The 22,387-nt window shown below is 39.4% G+C and overlaps 2 protein-coding genes and 1 long non-coding RNA gene across 20 annotated transcripts in view; 2 read left to right on the forward strand and 1 right to left on the reverse strand.

Moving 5' to 3' along the window:
- Positions 1-22,387, forward strand: part of ARHGEF28 (Rho guanine nucleotide exchange factor 28) — a 339,437-nt gene that overhangs the window by 313,763 nt on the left and 3,287 nt on the right. The gene's annotated exons all lie outside the window — the stretch shown is intronic.
- LOC146405580 (uncharacterized) overlaps positions 1,075-22,387 on the reverse strand; it is a 57,919-nt gene continuing 36,606 nt past the window's right edge. For 2 of the 7 annotated variants that reach the window (XR_014838061.1, XR_014838064.1), the window contains exons 5-6: positions 18,718-18,802; positions 5,739-9,198 (exon numbers count right to left, since the gene is read on the reverse strand). Coding sequence is in view for 2 of the 7 variants with exons in the window: in XM_085013813.1 (XP_084869939.1) it covers positions 2,960-2,970; positions 3,968-4,070; positions 18,718-18,802 (199 nt within the window). In the remaining 5 variants the exon portion in view is untranslated. Of the gene's footprint in view, positions 2,971-3,947; positions 4,071-5,738; positions 9,199-18,636; positions 18,803-21,158; positions 21,318-22,387 lie in introns of those variants that run through there. The other 5 variants (XR_014838063.1, XR_014838062.1, XM_085013813.1 and 2 more) reach the window with 4 other exon arrangements.
- Positions 2,376-7,716, forward strand: LOC146405581 (uncharacterized). Its single transcript, XR_014838069.1, has 2 exons — positions 2,376-3,769; positions 5,483-7,716. It is a non-coding gene; the product is annotated as an uncharacterized LOC146405581 (long non-coding RNA).

Consider the following 22,387-nt stretch of genomic DNA (forward strand, 5'->3'; position numbering starts at 1 on the left):
TAAAATTCAAATCAAGAACCAAATTTCATATATTAGTCACATAGTTGATGTTGGAAAAAGAATAGTTTTATTAAGTTTGGATTCCAAAAGTGTATTTCAAAATTTCCCTTGTGGTGCAGTGAGTTAAGGACCCAGTATTGCTGCTGCTATGGCAAGGTCACAACTGTGGTACAGAAAATTCCACAGGCCATGAGTGAGGCCAAATAATAATAATAATAATAATAATAATAGTAAAATCCAAAAGAGCATTTCCCTTTACTACATGTTAGAATTTGGTGCCCATCAAAATATTTTCAAAATTCAGAACATTGTATTCAGAATATTTCATCTTGGCAATGTTTCTTTTAAAAGTATAGGTAGCTGTGTTAAACTTTTAGTGACGTGTTTTTTTATATATGGGAAAATAATAGAAAATTCCCAAGTAAAATCTATGCTGTAGTTAGTATTTAAGTAATAGTCTTTATATGACAATTTCTAATATTTTAAAAATGTTCCACAATTCTGAACAGCCACCTTATTTGTGTAATCTGTGTGGAAGGAAGCTTTGCCAAAGACCTATGGGCAATCTCTCATAAACCTGAAACTGGCATTAGAGACTATGAACTTCAGTGACAAAGGAATATTTGAAAAGGTGGATGTAGTCATTCCCTAGGCCTGCCGTAATAAAGCACCACAGACTCGGTGGCTTAAGCAACAGAAATTTATTTCCTCACAGTTCTGGAGACCAGAAGTCCAAGATCAAGATATCGGCAGGGTGGGTTTTTCCAAATCCTCCCTTCTTGGCTTATAGAGGCTTGTCCTTTCCCTGTCTTCACGTGGTCTTTCCTCTGCAAACCCATGTCCTAATTTCATCTGCTCAAAGGACATCAGCCCTATTGGATTAGGGCCATCTTAATGACCTCACTTAATGATCCTTTGAAGGCTCTATCTTCAAATACCTTTTGAGGAAATGGGGGTTAGGACTAAATATATGAATTTGGTGGTGTGGAGGCATAATTCAGTCTTTAACACAGGATAAAATGATTATTTTTTCTTTCTCATTGCTATTCTTAGGTGCCATGAAACTTTAGGGGGTTTTTTTGTTTGTTTTTTTTAATGTACCAAAATTGAATTGTAATTAAACTACAGTGTGAGGGTTTTTTTTTTTAAATTTGGTTAGGAAGGTGAACTAAACTCTGTTTAAAAAATGTATAATAGTAAAATTGTGATAAATATAGTCTTTGTATTTATGGATATAGGTGTCTCTTATCAAGCCTGTGTCGACACAGAAATTAGGGCAGAAAATATTGTCTGTAGCTTCATTAGGCCATTTTTTTTTCAAACCTAAACCTTGATTAAAGAGCTTTGGGGATTTTGAACTTCTTCTGTGGCTGGGACAGACATTAGATGTGTTTATTTGGGATTGCTTAGATAAAACCAAAGCTGGAGTGTTGAGAATAGTCATGATGACATCACATCATACCCCACATATGTCTGTGGGACTTTGCAGAAGTCAAAATGGAGACATCATTAGCTCTTTCTCTTTTCATCTAGAATCTTGGCTATTATTTTGGTTAAGATTTTAAAGGACACCATAATACTTCTTGCATAATACGTTATGACAAGAGTGTAAATAACTGGACTCAAAGACTTAATTTTAATCTTTCTCACTGACAAGTATAGATGGTTGACTTCACCTTTTGCAGATTTGGTACCAGGAAAGGGAAATGTGCCATTTGCTTGTAGAGCCTGGTGAGCTGCGAGTGCTGATGCCAACTTCCTGATTGCATAGTCCTCCGGGGGCCAGTCGGCTGCATGAGCCAACTGGGCCAGGGCCATGCCGCCCTAGCAAATAGAGCCCAGCACACAGCAGGAGAGGAAAACCAGCAGGTGGGTGGATGCAGAGGCAGCCAGCCAGCCATGTGGCTGCCTATTCATCCCCACATAAATTCCAATTTGGTTTGAACAAGCTGCTGAAGTAGGAGTCTACTCAGTATAAAGGATTCCAGAGGTTAGGCCTGACCTTGCTCATCCTTAGCTTAAAATATGGAACAAAACCCACACTGTGCTAGAAGTGTATGTAACATATATATATGTGTATGTGCGTGTGTGTATATGTATGTATATATGTATATATGCATGTATACACACACACGTGTCACCCCTCTGTAACACAGACATATATACATGTGTGTGTATGTATATATATGTATATATGTATATATGCATGTATACACACACACACACACGTCACCCCTGTGTTACGTATTTGACCTCCTAGCACAGTGTGGATTTTGTTCTCAAAGTGATTAAGGGTTGAGTTTAGAAAGGAAGTTTGTAACTGTTTATGTACCAAAAATTCCTGAAGGATAAGGTGTGCTCCTGTCAGTCTCAGTGACTCCTGGGACAATGATCCAAAACTGACAAACTGGCAAGTCCTGCAAATCAGAATCTGGAGACTGCCTCCCCCTCCCTCCTACGTCCGTCCAACTGTGAAGATTCCATTTTCAGGGCTTGCTTAAAATTTGGGGTGTTCAGCAAAGGACTGATGTTTTTTATGTTTGCCTAAGAGGAATGTGACCATTTGGTTTGGTGGATGGCAGACTTCTCCTCAAAGACCACCTAGTGAACATTTTAGTATTTTCAGGCATATAGTCAACTCTGCCATGGTAGCTGCAGATGATACATTAAGAATACAATTAGTTGTGTTCCAATAAAACCTTATTTGTAAAAACAGAGGGTCTAACTTAGTTTTTCTTCTTCACTTCAATTGAGGAGGTTGTAGTCCTCCTGGTTTGGAAATTTCATCCCATTTAATTCACCTTTGGGTGAATTCATAATGTAGTATTTTAGGACACTTCATGCCATTGAAAAGCACATTTGAATTCATGGTCTCATTTGCTCCTTACAACAATCTTGGGAGATGGTGGTTATTGTCTTTGGTTTTCAAATCAGGCAACTTTTCTTTTTCACTTTTTATTCATTCGCTCTCTGTGGAAAGATAAATTTAGAAAAATGGAATTGAGTGTATTGGATGAAGTTAAGGCCAGTGGCTTAAAGCCCAGAAATACTTCCCCACCCCCCCGCAGCTCCAGCTCCTGCTCCCCAGGTCCTATGGCACTTTTTGGAGGGCCACCCTCTACCTATTGGGCTAACGAGAAGGGAGATGCCCTAGGTGGGGTTGGCTGCTGGAACCATGGTTACTATAACTGGCTCTGCATCAGGGTTTTGGGGAAAAGGCTGTACAAGTATATGGATTCTTCTGTTCAGCGACTCTGATTTGGGAGGACTTGGCTGGGCCTGTAGATTTGTTTAAACAACACTCTCCTTAGGTGCTTCCAAAAAGCCATCCTGTGATCTTTTCCTGCCTTGCCAATCTGACGTGCTGGACTTGGTGTTGGAGAACCTCACTTCAAAGGCTAACTTAGGCTCTGCTGGCTGCTGTGTGATTCCTAAGCCTTACTTGCTCATCTAGGCAAGGACGTGTTAGCAGAACTTAAGAAAAACATGCCTATCATGTTCTGGGAACATGAACTTCAGCTTCATCCCTACCTGGTGGAAAGAATTCATCGTAATTGTGATTCAGAAGTAGCCTGGTCAAAATGAAAAGCATCTCCTAAATGCCAGTAGGAAGTCAGTAGTTTAAAATACGATGAAAAAAGGTACATTGGGGCGTTCCCTTCATGGTTCAGTGGTAACAAAGCCACCTAGTATCCATGAGGATGTGGATTTGATCCCTGGCCTCACTCAGTGGGTTAAGGATCTGGTGCTGCCCTGAGCTGTGGTGTAGGTCACAGATGCAGCTCGGATCTGGCACTGCTGTGGCTGTGGCATAGGCGGGCAGCTGCAGCTCCGATTAGACCCCTAGCCTGGGAACTTCCATATGCTGTAGGTGTGGCCCTAAAAAGACAATAAATAAATAAATAAATACATTGGGGAATTTTTTACTTAGAATTGGAAATATATTAGCACATAAAGGGATAACTACTTTTCCATGTTGGTCCAGGTGGAGGTGTTTGTTGGTATAGCACCCGAACTGTCCTGGGGAAGAAGTCCCGAAAACACAGCATTGTCCTTTCCTCTCTTCTTCTCTGTAGAGGAAGAAGTTATATCAGTCAACCATGTTTTCAAATCAAATGTAAGCAATATTCTGGCCATAAGACTGAACATCTCAATTCGGGATATAGAACATCCGTATCCGTATCCACAGAACATCCAGCCCTCATTGGTTGCGTTATATCAAGCATGACTGCATTGTATCCATACATTGCATTATAACCACTGGAAAATGTCCAATGATACTTGAGTTCCCTGAATAGGTTTTCCTACAAAAAGAAAATGTTGAGAAAACCCAACAGGAGTATTTTGTCTTTTTTTGTTGTTGTTGTTGTTGTTGTTGTTGCTATTTCTTGGGCCGCTCCCGTGGCATATGGAGGTTCCCAGGCTAGGGGTCCAATCGGAGCTGTAGCCACCGGCCTACGCCAGAGCCAGAGCAACTCGGGATCCGAGCCGCGTCTGCAACTTACACCACAGCTCACGGCAATGCTGGATCGTTAACCCGCCGAGCAAGGGCAGGGACCGAACCCGCAACCTCATGGTTCCTAGTCGGATTCGTTAACCACTGCACCATGACGGGAACTCCCCAACAGGAGTATTTTGGTTTGAACCATTTCTCACCTTAAATTTAAAAATTGTGTTCTGGTTTGTGACCTTAATCTCTTTTTGAGTTCAGGTTTCCTGAACTGATTTGTCCTCATTAGTCTTAGATAAATGGATAAAAATCAAGGCCCAACACCAGGAAGCACCTCTTATTAGACCTTCTCATACTTCGAATTAATTACATGTGTAATAATTTATGTCACGTCTGCCTGCCCCACTGTAGAATAAGCTTCAAGGGAGTGGGGAACTCCATGTATCTCCTGTATTAATTGCTCCATCACAGTCCCCATGCTCAGTGTTTGGCATATAATGAACATCGGATGAATATTTATGACATACATAAAGGAGTCAAGGTCCAAACTCTTTACCAGAAATGAAAGCCACTCTGAGCTTGAGCCACACAGCTTGTGTCTACCGAGGCATTGAGAGGTTTTGAGGAAAGCAGCAGACCTGTGGGGTGTGGTGGTGGTCCATACAGGTGGGCTAGACAGATGCCTCAGGCCATCCAACTGGATCAAAAGCTTTTGTAAGATGGGTGAATGTGAGGTGGACTTCTTAAAATGTTAGGCTAACTGTAAGACTGCTTGCCTTGAATACCTTCCTCGAGTCCAGGCAGCAGACTTTAACAATTGCCAATGAATTTCTCTTCTTTATTAATACTTAAATAAATTTGCTTCTTGATGTACAGTCCTTTTGGCCAATTTGGTATGGGTACTCTTTGTTCAACTATAGAGAACATCTTTTTTTTTTTTTTTTTTTTTTTTTTTGAGGGCTGCATCCACAGCATATGGAGGTTCCCAGGCTAAGGTCTAATCAGAGCTGTAGCTGCCAACCTACACCACAGCCACAGCAATGCCAGATCCGAACCGCATCTACAACCTACACCACAGCTCACGGCAACGCCAGATCCTTAACCCACTGAGCGAGGCCAGGAATTGAACCCTCAACCTCATGGTTCCTAGTCGGATTCGTTTCCGATGTGCCACGACGGGAACTCTGAGAGCATCTTTTTATATGAGTAATTTTTCCCTTTAGAACACTGTACAGAGAGCCCCACATGGCCATGGGTAGCAAACAAAAACTCAAAAAGTTTAAACATATTCTCCATAAAATGCTTTAATTGATTCTAAACAGGCAGAAATGAATCCATCATTGTCACTTTAGGAAGATGGCACATCAACAGTTTAGCACTTGATTGTTCATTCAGTAACAATTAGTCTATATGTCTGTTCACTGAGGTATTTCTTTTTTAACCATACAGTAGCTTGAAAACCAGTAAATTAAACATGGGCAGCTAGCTGACATCAATGAAACACTTTCTTAAACCTGTTTTCTTCTGCTAAATCTATTTAACCCACCTAGCTTATCCCCTCCAGGCAAAACAATTAGAATTCGTTTAGTGAAGGACAGTCCTAGAATGTGAACCAATTTCCCTGGCACCATCTTCTACTTGTCAGCCTCAAAATATTGCCTGAAAGATCAGGCATTTATTATAGCAATCTTAGGATTAAATGTGGTGCCATCTTAAGAAATAGATCCCTTCGCATTAGCCCAGACAGGCTGACTGAAAGGCACCTATATGTTCACAGCTGGCCAGTTCCCAGAAACAGCTGGCTGAGGGAACCAAGTCCTGTCCTGTCGTTCTGCTCAGACTTTGAGCCAGATAATAAATACACCGGGGCCTGAGTTGTGATCAGTGGAGATGTTAATTTGCCATGATAAATCACTGTGGAGGTTCTTTGGATAAGGGGCCAGGGTATCCATTCTCTTTATAGATGAGACATTAATTCAGTTTAATTTGAAATGTTAAAGCTTGGTTTGGAGGTTTACCTAAGGAGAAACGTAGCCTTACGAAGTTTCCCACCAGTTACGCAGGATGGGACAGCGGTCCTTCCACTGAACAATTTCGCAGTGAGACTGTGCACGATTTAATTATCTTCAATGTCAGCTCTTCTCCATGGTTCTCTTTATGCAAGTTTCATTACACTACAGCTTTTTCTTCCTAAAACCTACCATGCTCGATGTTTGGATTAAATATAGACTATTTGGATCATCTGCCAGAAAAGCAGGAGACTCTACTTCTCAGGTAAATTGAGGTAATTTTGTAAAAGGTACTGTTATAAGGCTTTGGAAGAAACATTTACAATCGAAACCTTGGCAGAGTTTTAATTTTATTTAATGACTTGCTTCCTACTAGTGATCTTGGCACCTTGTGCAGAGATTTGCAATCAATTAATCACACAGAATGTTGTAACGCTGCAATAAGGGCCTTGTGCTCTAAGAGTCTCATAAATCCGCCAGCAACAAAAAATTGGAATTGCGTGCTCAGAGACCTCCCCATGCAAAACCTCACATCGGGAGGTGGTTTGAACGCTCTCTTTTCTAACATGTCCTCAGAAGCCTCAGTACTTTCTTGTAGATTCTGAGTTTTGAAATTCCTATTTTTCAAAGATGATGGGGGCTGTCAGTATAGGAGCCTGAGTGTGTCTCATTCAGTTTAGACACCAGTCATTCAGATGGGAGGGATTCTTGTTTCTTCTGGGTTACTGAAAAGAGACTATGGTTTGGGTTATTTCCCCTGATTTCAGGGCAATTGTGCTCAATTGCAGTAGCCATATTTTGGGGAGCCTTTGTAGGAATAACTCAGAAAGGAAGCACGTTTCCATCCTGGGAATACACTGACATTTGCTAGAGGCAGATGGCAGAAGATGGGATGGTGAGATATTAGAAGTCAAGGAGAAAGAGACTTCACACTTGGCTTTGCCAAAAGCTTCTGGACTCTGTATGTTTAGCATCTTAAGCTTATATCCTTGTCATTTCAGATGCATTCTTGCAGTTAACTGTTTAGCTATGCTGGATTTTTGTTCTTATTTTAGCATAGTAAATATGGAGCCGTTAAATATTCTTCAAATTACATAAGTCTAAACTCTTGGAGAGATGTAAATTGTGTTTTCTTTACTCATTTCCATATGGTTCTGTTTGGGGGATGTTCTTATAACAAGAATATGGAAGCTTAATGTATAGTCCATCTGATGAAAATTGAACCTTCTCTTAAGAAATTAAAGGTTTTCAAACCGTGTTACTTCCAATGAGTAGGTTCAACTTCTGACTCTTGATGAATTTATTCCTACCTGAAAAAGTTATCCTATCTTTAATTACTTGTTAATTTATCCAGATTGGCATGATAGAAGATACACAAAGTAGAGCTCATCCTGTATTTTTAGATGCTTGATGCTTCTGTTTGGCAGGAGCGCTAAAATATACCCACAAAGTTTTGCATATGCAAGTACTTTTCCCTGGCACATAGCTTGGAAGGAGAAAACGTAATGAAGGTTTGGGCCAAAAGAGGCTGGCATGTTAGTCAGCACATAGTAATAAGGGCCTGCTTTTGCATTCGGGCTCCAGGGTGAGGAAGTGCACTCATACACTGACGTGTCCATGGGACCATGGACTGGAGGCCCATCCCTCTTGATGAGAATGCAGCAGTACTACCACAGGGAGGGCAAGTTCAGTCACCTTTTAGGGTACCACTCAATCACCTGCAAATATTAAAAAAAAAAAAAGCAGCCTGAGATCATGAAAAATCAGATACTGCTTTTGCTTTTTGTGATTTCTCTCTGCTCTGAGCTGTGTATGAGTTGATTACCTTATTAATGGAGGTGGGGGAAAATCCTAAATCTTAGCTGTATGAGGCTGGAAGCAACATACTGAGGAAAAGCGCATTAAACTGATCCTACTCAAAGAAGTTATCATTGCTCATGATAAGAACATAGAAGCTTTTTGCAAAGGCTGCTGCCAGTAAATTAAAATATTTCCTCTTCAGATATATAGATATAGATATATACATAGATGAAATTTTTTTTAGAGATGATTGTTTTCAGTTTTTTTAGACCATTGGCTAATTTTGAGGATGTAGGGTTCAGGAAATTTTCAGAAAATGTATTTCATGGAGGACTTGATTGAATGACTGATTCAGCACTAACACAGGAAAAAAACTAGGATGGAAACCCGCCTAGCAATATCATTTTTGACCAGAATGATTTAGACAAGGCATATATTCATGAGATTAAAGTAGTTGATATGATATTTCCCTGTCATTCAAAGATGAAAAGATAAAGAATCCACCTTCTCCCATGTCCTACAGCAAGTTTTAGCAAAAATAGACTGAAACAAGACTTTTCTCACGTAATGAACTTGAGGTGCATTTATTGGTCCTTTGCTTTTAGGTGCAGGATTTGAAGGAGTGAATATCTGAATGCATGAAGGAAGGCTCTTGATTAATATTAAACAGTGGAGGTGGCTGCCTGGCATAGGGGTTAAGATAGAAGGCCTGGGAATTAGGCCTGGGTTCCCTTTCCAGCTCTGTCGTTTACCACCTGTGAAAAGGTAAACAAGTGTGTACACTCAATGTGTCTCAGTTTCCTCATCTATAAAATTGGACTTCTAATAGTATCTACTTTGTAGGTGGTATGAAGCTTTTAGAAGATGAAACGTAAAATTCTGAGAACTTTGGTGGCTCTCGGTTGACACAGGTCTCATCCCTGTTGCTGTTGGTTATACCTTGGGTTAAAAGAAAGGATTAAATCATTAGCAAGGGCATTCGGTCACTTGAGCCACTGGGCTGCTTCCAAAAGAGTTACTCTGGGGACCTGAAGGACATGTTATGTCTCATTTGAGTATTATCTAAGTAGACTCTTCTTAAAAATGGTTTCTCGGTACATGACAGAAAGTTCCCATAATCAGATGATATTGGGAAATGGTGGTTTGGCGACTACACAACTTCTTCAAAACTTTCATTGTGCTCATGTGTACTGTGAATCGCCACAAGTGGCATTTCCCAAACCGTTTTAACCACAGCATCCTCTTCTCCAGCCCAGAATGTTGCAGGACTGCTATTCTTTAAAATACTCTAGGAGGAAATCACTGATATAAGTGGGTGTTGAAATAAACTCCTTGTAAGTGGCACACACTTCCGATAGATTTTTTTTTTTCAGTTGAAATCCCAGATGACATATCCTGACATGATTTATCACGTGGGATATCTTTTGAAAACCAAACCTAGCACAATGCATTTAAGAAAGAGCTTTTTTTTTTTTTTTTTTTTTTGGCCCCAGGCCAGCATTTGGGCCTGTGGACAAGGCTTCATGTCCAATTGTCTGGAGGCTTTTGGGGGTCACCTTTCTTGGGCTTATTTAAATGCACCATGTGCTGAAGCTAGTCCTTGCTGATGAGGCGCAGGAGGTTATATGCTTGGGCCTGGAGACGTGGTCTGACCTCTCATGTCTCAGCCCCATCTCATGCTGCTCTGTCCTGTCTCTCCTGGTGGTCCAGCCCTAGCAAGTTCTTTAAGTTGCATGTGAAAAGACCAGACCCCTTGCCCCATTTGTACACCTATTCCTCTCTCAGGGATATCCTCTTCTCTACCCTTTATTCCCAACCTGGTAAACTCTTACCTTTAAGACCCAGCTCTGGGGTCACTTTCATCCAAATGCCTATCTGGACCCTCCCACTCTGGGTTAGGACTCTCCTTGTGACTCTGTAGTATCCACTAGATCCTTGTATGACTTTCCACCATATTTTGTCACTTATTTTCCTCTGGATCCTAAGTTGCTTTATATAGTTTGAGATATTTATATACGTTGAATGCTCAGATATTAACTCTATTATTGAGTCATTTTTGTGGAAAGAATGTTAAGACCTAGAATACTCCCGTCACCCTAGAAAGCTCACTTCTAGGGGAGTTCCCATCGTGGCGCAGTGATTAATGAATCCAACTAGGAACCATGAGGTTGCAGGTTCAGTCCCTGGCCTTGCTCAGTGGATTAAGGATCAGGCGTTGCCGTAAGCTGTGGTGTAGGTTGCAGACGTGGCTTGGATCCTGCATTGCTGTGGCTCTGGTGTAGGCTGGCGGCTACAGCTCCAATTAGACCCTTAGCCTGGGAACCTCCATATGCCGTGGGAGCGGCCCTAGAAAAGGAGAGAAAAAAAAAAAGAAAAGAAAAGAAAGCTCCCTTCTACCTCTCACCAAGCAACCCTCACTCCCAGAAGCAACCACTCATCTGCTTTCCATCAACCACAGGTTAATTTTGCTTATTCTAGAATGGAATGGAATCAGATACTATGTACCTTTCTGTGTCCAGGTTTTTTCGCTTAACATACTGTTTTTGAGATGCATCCATGGTCTCGTATAAACCTGCACTTGGTTCCCTTTTATTCTTGAGGAGTCTTGCATGGATGAATTTGCCACAGTTCCTTACCCAGTCTTCTGTGGATGGACACCTGGCTTATTTCTAGTTTTTGGCTCTTATGAATAAAGCTGCTATAAACATTCTTGTACAAGGCTTTTTGTAAATTACATTTTCATTTTTCTTGGATAAATACCTAGGAGTAGAATTCCTCCTAGAAGGGGTGCCTATTTAACTTTAAAGAAGCTGGAACACTTTTTGAAGTGACTGTATGGACTGTAAACTTTCAGCTCAGTTTCCCTGGTCCAGCCCAGTGCAGGGCACATACGAGGCACTCAGTGTTGCCTGAAGAATGAATGGACAAGGACTCAAACCAGTTTTCATTCTGATGCACCCTCTACTAACTGAAAAAAAAAAAAAAAGAAAAGAAAAAAGAAAAAAGTAATGCCTTGTCATCAGAGAGATAGAATTTTTCTTGGCTAAATGTGGGCTCATTCCAGGCTCCCTTCTGACCCTCCCCTGGACCCGCAAGTTCAGGTGAAGCCAAGTATGTAGATGGACACGGGACCATAGCAGTGTCCTGATCACCAGTAGCTGCCAGGCTTACCTCCTAAAGTTAAAACTCTCAACACTGCTTTTCAAAACCCTCCACAACCTACTCTTCCAACACACCCCAACCCCCTTTGACTTATCTGCACGGACTCATATTTCCACCAGACTCGACAACTCTCTTTTCTTAAAGCATCTCACATTTTCTCCCTTTTGCGATAGTGGTGAACTCTACCTGGGTACCTCTGCACAAGGCTACCTCTTTCTGTTGACATTCTGGTCAACCAGGCTCAACTCTGGTTCTGTCTTTGCTCTGAAGCCTGCCCCTGGCCACTACATCTGGAAGCTCTCTCTTTGGAAGATCTCTGAAGTGATGTCCACCTGTGGACAGTGTTCATTAGCCATTGGGCAGGATAGCCTGCCTTTTTTTTTTTTTTGTAGTTTCCTGTGTCTGCATCTTCCTATTCTATAAGGTAATAGGCTTTCAGAAGGCAGGGGGCTTAGTGGTCCTTGCTGGTCTGGAAGGGATTGGGGCCACTGGTCACTAAGGAGCTGAGGCTCCTTGCTCTTTACTCTTGGTGATTGATTCCACTAAAGAGAAGTTAAATTATATGATAATGCTATGACTCCTGCTTAAGAGTTGTTTACAGAAGGAAGAGATCTGAAAAAGAAAGATATAGTACAAACAGCAATTTGTGTCACCTGCTAACTAATTAAAGGGAAATTAGCTTTCTTTAAGCTCCAGTGTTCACAGGTCACATGTCAGGAAGCACAAATATTAACAGCTAGAGTAGCTCCATATGGCATATGTATGCAGAAGAAAATTTAAAATCATCTCCTATAGGAAGAGATGGCTCCAAGGAGTGAAGCAGTTTATCTTGTAATTCTTTTTGATTGCTGTTTTGATAAAGTCCTAATTTTGCCTCTGTTCTGTAAACGGTCTATTTTTCTAATGGTCCAATTTCTGAAAATGTTTAAGTTTAATTTCCAGAAGTGTAATATGGTAATCTTTACTCTGAGAGCAAACATAAATATGAAAAGGATGCCAAGAGAGTAAAAATCTATGTTTGAACAAAACATTTTCAACACATTATGCTGTACTTTTAAAAATTATAATCATTTTTGAGTGACATAAGATGAAGGCTGCAGGTGGAAAAGCTACTTCAGAGTTTGGTTTCTTAGCAAACGTTATTTCAAACAAATAAAAATTATGAACCGTTTCTCATTTTTATAAAGAAAAATGTTGCTCCGAAAACCGTAAATACCAATTTCTCAGAACAGAAAAAGACATTTAAGTTCTTTGATATCTCATAATTTTGTAGTTGATCAAGAGAATACACTCATCTGTATACTGTTAAAGAATTGGGTGCCGTTTAAAAAAATGGTGATAACCTAATTATTAAGATGTAGGTAGAACTAATTAGCTTGGGTGTTTTTGATCAGATTGCTTGCCTTCTTCTGATTTAAAGAAAAACACTGCATCTTGAATGCTTAAGAATTTTAGCAGCTGCTTTTCCCTCTACTGAACCAGAAAGAAGTAAATGCAGCATTAAAATTCCTGAGTTGATTTCCTGCATTATCCACCTGGCGGAGAAATGAATTCAATTCTTCTTGCAGCAAAATGAGAGGCATAACTCTTTCCTTGTAGGTAGGGTCATGCAGCAGGCAGTTTCTGGTTCTCTTGCCATGGTACTTGTAAGTCCCTGGTCTCTACGTCCTTGAGAGGAATTCAGGGACCCAAAAATGCTGCCCTGTCCTTGTAGCTGGAGACCTACATGTCATTCAATTCAACACAATCTTAAAAACAGGGACTCCGAGGTTGGAACATCTTAATTTCTTTTGATTTAAAATTTGAGCTGGACATATTTCTTGCCTGCTTGAATGTATGGACAATTTCAAACATGTATGCAATTATGCAGACAAGTATAGCAGCCACTTACGTACCATCACCCATCTTCAGAAAAATTAGGAACTTATGGCCGGTCATGTTTCATCTAAATTCCTGTCTACCCCACCCAACAACCACATGGGGAAAAAATGATCAAAAATTTCATAATAGTTTTAAAAAGAGAGCCGCATCTTTTAGAATTATATTCTGAAACACTGTATCTCAGTAAATGTTTATAGATGATTTTTAGAATTTGTTTCAATACAGTACAGGATGTGTGTGCTTGTTGGGCGGGGTGGACAGGAATTTAGATGAAACATGACTGGCTGTAAGTTCCAGCCATAAGTTTAAATTTCCAGTTGTTTACAAATGCATTGTGTGTCCTTTTTCCAGTTTGGTTTCTTCGACTCAGGATGCACATAAAGACCTCATATTGCAATTGGTTGCTGTGTATTTTAATGCCTTTTTTTGTGTGTACCTTTTTTTCTTTTTTTTAAAGGCTGCACCCCCCCGCCCCCCAGCATATGGAGGTTCCCAGGCTAGGGGTCTAATCGGAGCTATAGCTGCTGGCCTACACCACAGCCATGGTAATGCCACATCCAAGCCACGTCTGCAACCTATACCACAGCTCAGGGCAACTCCGGATCCTTAACCTGCTGAGCGAGGCCAGGCATCGAACCCACAACCTCATGGATGCTTGTCAGGTTCATTAACCACTGAGCTGAAATGGGAACTTCTTTAATGCATTTTTAACATAAAAGTTTTAATTGTGAAAATTTCAAACTTACAGAAAAGTATAGAAAATAGGTATCAGGCATGCATTTAACAAACGTTAATCTTACACTATATTTGCTTCAGATATCTCTTTGCCTTTTTTTTAAAAGAAATGTTAGAATGAAATACCCTTCCCTTATCTTTTTTTTCCTATTCACAGTTAACCAATGTCCTATAATTGGTGTATTTCATTTCCACAGTATGTTTTTATACCATAAACACATAGATGTATCCATAAACCATATGTCATATTTTTGTTTTCTTTTTAACAAAACAAAGCATATTATGTATTGTTCATTGTTTATGGATACATATATATGTAGTGAAAGACAAAAATGATACATTGCTTACATATATGTCATGATAGTATAAAATAGCCTGCCCCTCCCTCCCTTGCTTCCTCCATATATGTGTACAAATGTATATCTTTTGCAGCTTTTTTCATTCAAGATGCATATCAGATGTGTAGCACAGATAGTTAATTTTATTTATTTATTTATTTAGGCCTTGCCCATGGCATGCAGAAGTTCCCAGGCCTGGGATCGTACTCTGGCCACAGCAGTGATAATGCCGAGTCCTTATCCACTAGGCCACCAGGGAACTCCACAAATAGTTTTAAAGTGCTGTATACTATTCTGTTACATGAATAAACACCAGCATATGTATTACCTTACCTAATGAGCAAGTCGGATGTTTCTAATTTTTTTCTCTTACAAATGATTCTCAATAAACATCCCTTTATGCATGTCTTTTGGTGCACATGAATAGAGTTTATTTAGATTATGAACATTAGAGATTATTTAGATTATGAAGTAGTAGGGATGTCTTCTGTTTCACTGGGTTTTCCTGGTTTCTCTCCAAAACTGTATCATGTTAACTCTCACCAGCGATATACGAGTGTTCCACTTTCTCCAGATTCTCCCCAACACTTAGTCATGGTTAGGCTTCTAAATTTTTGCTGATATCATGGATATGAATAGGTAACTCATTCTTTCGATCTGTACTTCCCTAATTACCAGTGAGATTTTGTGCCTTTTAAAATATTCAGTAGCTTTTTAGGTTTCCTCTTCTCTGAAGCTCCTGTTCATAAGATTTTTCTAACAGCAGATATTGGGATTCCAAAAGTGTCTAATCTTAATTCTACAGGTACATTAATTCTTTTTGGATCAGCTCAATGTATTTTGAACTTTGAGAAGTAGTTTTCAGAGAAGTCGTATTTATCGTTACATGTAGACACTTTAAGATTACAGAGGGACCTTTGCTGAGAGCTGACCTCTTTCGAGGTGGGGAAAAATCAACTGTTCGAGTGGAAACTGCTAAAAATAATGTTATTGACTAGGTGCTTCTTCTATCTTACGGAGCTTGAACCATCTGCCTTATTTTTTTTCATTTGCTCACCTTCTGTGTTTTCCTCCAAAGTTCCTATTCTTCTCTCAGTAACCAGTTGGCATTATTTTACATGCACCCAACACATTTCCAAAAGCTATCCCCTTGATATTCTTTGCCATAAATTTCCCTTTCAGAATCCTCTGTGCTCTTGCTCTAATATGCGCTTGTTACTCTGCAGGCCTGCAATATAGCTGTCACCTGAGACACCTCTTCCCATCTCTCCAATGTTGGATCCTGTGTCCCCAATCTCATTCTTTTATGGCACATTCCTTTATTTGATGGGACGTATCTCTAAACTTTTCTAAGAAAAGGTAAAATGAAAGCAATTTTTTTTTTCAAATTTGTTGAAATATCTTTTTCACTTATTTATTTTTCCTACTTTTACACTTGGTTTTTATAATAAATCTAGGCTTAGAATTCTAGATCAAAATTATTTTCCTTCTCAGTTCTGAAGGATTTGATTCTTCCACTTAACCAAGATCTGATTCCTAATCCTTTGTGACCTGTTCTTGTTTTTTGGAAGCCTCTAGCGTTCTTTTTTGATTCCTTCTTGGATGTCTTTTATAATAAGCCTCAGTGTGGTCTTTTGTTAAAATCATTTTTACTAGTTATTCATTAGGCTTCTTCAATCTAGAAATGCATTTCCTTTGATTCTGTGATATTTTCTTCTTTTAAAAAATTGCTTCTCTTCAGTTTTATCTTACTGGAACTGGTTCCAGTTATAAATTGCACCTCTTGGTTCCTCTGATTTTTCTGTTCTGTTTTTTTCCTTTTATTTCCATTTCTTCATTTTTCACCCTACTGTCTGGGAGATTTTCTTGTCCTTAATGTCCTGCTATTCCATTGATTTTTTTTTTAATTCAACTAGCATAGTTTTAATTTCTAAGAGATTTTTCCTTGTTCTCTTTTGTTTCTATAAGCTTTATGGAATCTGGTTGCTGAAATATCTTTAAAATAGATCTTTAGAGAAGTTAATTGTGGGTTTTGGATGTTTTCTTCGGTTTCTTGTGTTCCTGAGTGTGTTCTGTTTTCTTTTCTTTTCTTTTTTTTCTTTTTTTTTGGGATGCACCCGTGGCATAAAGTTCCCAGGCCAGGGATCAAACCTGCACTACAGGAGTGACAAAGCCGAGTCCTTAACCACGAGGCCACTAGGGAACTCTGTGTTCTGTTTTCAAGTTATATTTGTCTCTGTGTTTGTTTTACCCTCTTCTTTTCATATTCCATAGTGTACCTACCATTGCATAAAGATTGAATTGAATGTTTGACTGAAGGTCAAATAATGTTAGTAGCTTAAAGAGAGAAGCCCTATCATGCAATTCTATCTTGACAATGTTTTCAGCTCAATTCCTACTGAGAAGACAAGGATTAGAATAAATGAAACTTCAAAGTACTTTCTAAACATAAAAATTCCCAAGTGGTGATTCTGTTAACTCTAATTAGAGTAGAAAGAATTTTTAAATAAGGTATTTACTGGTTGATTCATTCATTTGACAACATATAGTGACACCTACTATTATTAGGAACTGAAATTTACTTTGGTATTGTTGGACTACTTTTAGTTCCTATTTCTTAAAAATCTTGCTTTTTAGTTTTAAGTAAACTCTAAAGAATAGGAATCCACATTCCAAAAGAACCCAATCAATTCATTGCCATGGGCAAATGGATCCAGGATATAAAATGAGATCTTTTCTGAATTGTATTTCACTTAGGAGATGTTAAATTTCCTAGGCAAGAGTGAGGACCGTACCTGAATCTGTATCATTTTTATGAGGATCTATAAACTCAAATGAACCTCATCTATTTTATAGAGTAGGCTGCAGAAATTGTGTATCTTTCTGAATAGATACAAATCCATGCACAGCACTTGCCAATGACTTGTCATACAGTTGCATTAAAATTGATCTAAACACATTCCACTTCCAGAAGAGATGTCTAATTTATTGCTACAGTGTTCTGTTTATATCAGGTATGTAGAAGCTATGCTACTGGAATAACAGAGAACCCTTTATAATTTTATACTCCAGGTATATGGAAGACTGTGGATCTGAAAAAAATTCATTGGATCTATACAAAACTAGAGAGAGTCATTTAATGAATTAATAATTATCAACACACAGCCAATCCTGGTCATCAGTGACCTTTTCTCTGCCCCCTCACATTAAGTTATCTTAAAGCAAATCCAGGACATCCTATCATTTCATCCAAAAATTCTTTGGTATCTTTCTCCAAAAGCTATGAATCCTCTCTCTTTTAAAAACATGACCTTAGTATCACTGTTACATCTTTTTAAAAATAACAATTTTTGCTTAAAATCATACTCTGAGTGCTTGAATTTCTCTGATTGTCTCATTCTTTCCCCCTTTGGTTTGTGTGAATTGGGATCCAATAAATTCATATATCTCATTTAATTTGTATATCTCACAAAAGACTCTTTAAAGTCCTCTTACCTTTAAAAAATCTTACAAATTGTTGAAAAGACTGGGTTGTTTATCTACTGAAAAGATGTTTTTGGGAAAAAACACTATTTTTCTTCCAAAAATGTTATACATTCTGGATTTTGCCGATTGCATCCTAGGGTGTCATTGAGCATAATCTTCTGTCCCTATATATCCTGTAAACTGGTAGTTGGGAATAGATATTTGATGTTTGACTAGATATAGACATTATTTTTTGACATGGAAAAAATCTTCGTAGATGGGGCTGTCTGTTTCTTACATATGCTGTATAGTCCTATTGTATCACATCTGGAGGCTTGCCATGCTGGCTTCTCTTTTTGTGCTATTAAGATGGGTTCAGATGTTTTCAACTTGATCCATCCATTATAAAGCTCCCCACTACCTTTTCCTCCTAATAATTTTAGCAGCCATTGATGTTGATTGTCTGAGTCCACTTAATAGACATTATATCCAGGGTTAAGAGTTTCTGAATTTGGAAAACCTCACCTGTTTCCAGCTTCCTACTTCTGATTTATTCTGGCATCTTTGTCATTTGTGTCTCTTTCTTTATTAGTCTATATAACAGGTGTATAATTCTCTCATGCACTATTCCCCAAAGTAGGTTACATAGAACATAACACAGCAAAGCACACTGTGAGAAAAATCTCCCCAAGTTTGGGGCATGACGATACAATTTTTCCTTGCAGAGCTTTAGAATACAGGTGAGCCTATTAAAGTTCTGGGGAATGTGTTGATAAAGAGACTCGATGAACCCAGAGTTTTATTAACTTGACTACTGTATTTTTTATCATGACTACGTATTAATACCATGTTTAGATAAACATGCTTTGAAATGCACCTCAAAGTTGGGAAGGTGACCTTGTCTCATCCTCATATGGGGCTTGCTGACGTGAAGGTCCTGGCTCAGTAGTACGGGCCCCTTTCTGGAGAGAAAGAGTGTGAGAGCAAATCAAAGTTCAGACATCAGAGAGAATTGATATATCATCACGCATCTTATGTTCACATAATTGTATCTGCATTCTATCGATTACTTTCATTGGTGTGTTTCTTTCTTTCTTTTTTTTTTTTTTTTGTGTCTTTTTTTGCCATTTCTTGTGCCGCTCCCACGGCATATGGGAGGTTCCCAAGCTAGGGGTCTAATCGGAGCCGTAGCTGCTGGCCTACGCCAGAGCCACAGCAACTCGGGATCCGAGCCGCATCTGCAACCTACACCACAGCTCACGGCAATGCCGGATCATTAACCCACTGAGCAAGGGCGGGATTGAACCCGCAACCTCATGGTTCCTAGTCGGATTCGTTAACCACTGCGCCACGACGGGAACTCCCTCATTGGTGTGTTTCTTATCAGCATTACCTACATAACCAACATAGATTATTCCAAATAGGTTAATTACTGGTCAGAAAATAAAGTCCAGTTCTAACAGTCACAACTTAAAACGTTTGCCTTCTTACATTACAAATTTACACATGCGCACCACACGTGTGCATGCGTGCGCACACACACACACACACAGTACACCCCAGAGTTATTTTATTTCAGGGGTAGTATTGGTGCACAAGGAGTAATAAAGGGAATCATAACACTAATTGAGAGTGTTGGCTTCGGATATCAACTCCAGATTGGTTTTTATGCCAGCTGCTCACATCCTGTTTGTGGCTCACTATGGAAAATGCCGTTGAGCAAAATTGCTCTGAGGACACCTTGAGCTTTGTGCAATAAGTGTTTTCCATTAGAAGGAAAACGCTGTGCATTAATGCTCCTGAGAAAAAAATAGGGATTGCCCCTCATGCCGTCAGGAAACAATTTTTTCAATGTTCCACAGTCTAAGCATGAATTGATCCTTAAATGGGGGAATACAACTTATTTTGCAGACGTGGAATATTAATGGCAATTGTTGGAGGTAGGGTTATTCTAGCAAAGTGTGAATTTTGATTTTAGGCATAGGCACAAGGGAATCAGTAATAAGAAGTATAAGTTAGAACACTTCATTAAAATAAACAAGAACAGAGCCAAGACCCAGAAAACACAAAGCTCTGTTTTGTGAGTCGTTGGGGAGAAACGAATAGAAAAGACATGGAGAAGGCTGACCACGCATCTCAATGACCCCACAGTATAGACTCAACATGCTATTTGTAGCCCGGCACCGCTGGCTGCCTGGCCGTTGGGTAAAGTTGAGCTAAATTCAGACAGGGACAGTTCACGTTTATGATGGAGGTGAGAGTGGTGCCTTTAAAGGGAAACTAAGATTTTCTTTAAACATCATCATGATTTAAAATGCTTTTCTGTTCAGAAAATCCAGGAAAAGGCAGAGTGCATGGATTAAGTATTTAAAGACCATACTTAACCCTGTTCTTTATGACAAATTATTCTTAAGGTTGCTGTTCATAGAAGGTAAGAGCAAGTGCAAGTGCAGATTTTGACTGTGGCTCTTCTCTTCCACCCAAGGTAGCTTTCATACACTGTGCTCTCAGGGCTGTGTGGGCTCAACCCAAATACACATTGTTGAGAAGATTGAAAGGAGAAGGGTGGGATGTATGTCTGGAAAGTACCCTAAGAACGTTATTTTAAATGCAACTTAAGGTAATAAATTTGCATTCCTTGAGCATAAAGCCATCAAAAATGCATTCATTTAAAGTTTTATTGAAGTAGAGTTGATTTCTAAGGTTGTGATAATTTCTGCTGCATGACAAAGTGATTCAGTTATACATATACACATATTCATTCTCTTTCAGGTTCTTTTCCCACGTAGATTATCACAGAGTACTGGGTTGAGTTCTCTGTGCTATACAGCAGGTGCCTGTTAGGCAGTCATTCCGTATACCTCAGTGTGCATATGCCATTTTGAGGGGCCATTTTTCGCATCTCTAGAATATTATTTGGTGCATTACTGAGCCAAAACACAGATATAAAAATTCTCCTACAGTGTAAGAAGTTTTAAGAGGCCTCAATGTTGATTTCGGTGCAATCCTTCCTCAACTGAAGCCCAGAGAGGGGAAGTGATTTGCCTAAGGTTACATTTTTACCTTGGGGCTTAAAAGGTTTCATTCATTGCTCAGCTTGGGAGGCACTTCAGTCATTTTCAATATGATACATGGTTGCATTTTACACCTTGGGTTTATAGTCTGGTCTTGAAAATAACCAATTATCCAGTTGCCTCAAAAGAATAATAAGGATGGCGAGCCTATGGATGGAAGGCGGGTTTTCCTTCCTGCTTATGTCAGTTTTTCAGGAGCTGATCCCTGTGGCTGTATGTCATCCCAGACTCCACATTCTCTTACCTCCCTGATTGAAATTCCAATAGCAGGTGGGCAAAGTATGCAAATGATAAATGCAAAGGTCATCCAGCAGGTAGCAGCACATCCTACAGCCTGAGCCATGGGTGTTTTCTGTCCCCCACTCACAAGACAAAGGGGATGGTACCAGCCAAAATGCGGGCACTGAAAGTTTTTAGAAACTTCGTTAGAAGGCTGACTTAGCCCCTGCAGTGACTCTAAGTAAATTTCTTGCGGAGGATGAGGTTTTAGCTTGTGAAGAAAAGTTCTGCTAAATACAAAAATAACCTGCACCAAGATCCAAGGTTCTATTTCCCCACTTGGTTCAAGCTTTTTTTTTTTTTTCTCCTTTGTAGTTCAGCTTATTTGTCCTTATTTTGAGGTTAATAATATTGACTCGAGTTTCCAGAGGTATGGAAAGGATGAAAATTTTTCCTGCAAGTCAACTAAGAGGGATAGTTGTGTTGAGACACTAAATTAAAAGGTTCTTTGTAGTTTGAAGTTTTGTTTCATTACAATAACATTAGGTTTTTAGCTGGTCAAATTGCTGTGTTAATACTTCTTTGCTTCTTAATAAATGACATATTCTATTTTTATGTCCAGAAAGGTGCAGGCGTTTTGATCACAAGTAAAACTGGGTAATTCATATTGCTCCCCAAGAATTCTGCTTTCTGAATCAGTGAGGTTTTATTTAAACAAATGTTTTTTCAGTTTGGGGTTCTATATGATGCTCATACTCTCTAGGGTAAAAAGTGTGGAAAAAAGGTGGCTGACCTGGAGAAATATACAATTGCTGTGCTGGAGTTCTTTCAGGGTTGAAATGCAGTAATAAAATCAGAAATCATGGATCGGTTTCTAATTTCAAAGACAGACTGTCTGACCTGGCCTCAATAGTTCAGGTAAAAACCAAGAAGGAACATGGAGAAGGAAATTGAGTTTCCTTCCAGGTGACACACAACCTCCACAGCCTCCTCTAATACATGTGGGATTACAACATGGGCCATTTATTCACTTTCGGGTCCAGGAGATATTTTTCTCTTGTATTTTTATTTTTATTTGAAAAACTCTGATTCAGCCTTTCCCTGCACCCCCTTATATGCACACACAAACTAAAAATCTCTTCTGGAGCTCCCTCTGTGGTGCAATGGAATGAGTGGCATTTTGGGAGCATTGGGACGTGAATTCAATCCCCAGCCTGGTACAGTGGGTTAAGGATCCAGTGTTGCTGCAGCTGT

This window comes from Sus scrofa, chromosome 2 (genome assembly GCF_054392235.1).
Source record: "Sus scrofa isolate SSC_HxYL_T2T_F1_AM1 chromosome 2, Sscrofa_HxYL_maternal_Yorkshire_Landrace_v2.0, whole genome shotgun sequence".
NCBI classification, from domain to species: domain Eukaryota; kingdom Metazoa; phylum Chordata; class Mammalia; order Artiodactyla; family Suidae; genus Sus; species Sus scrofa.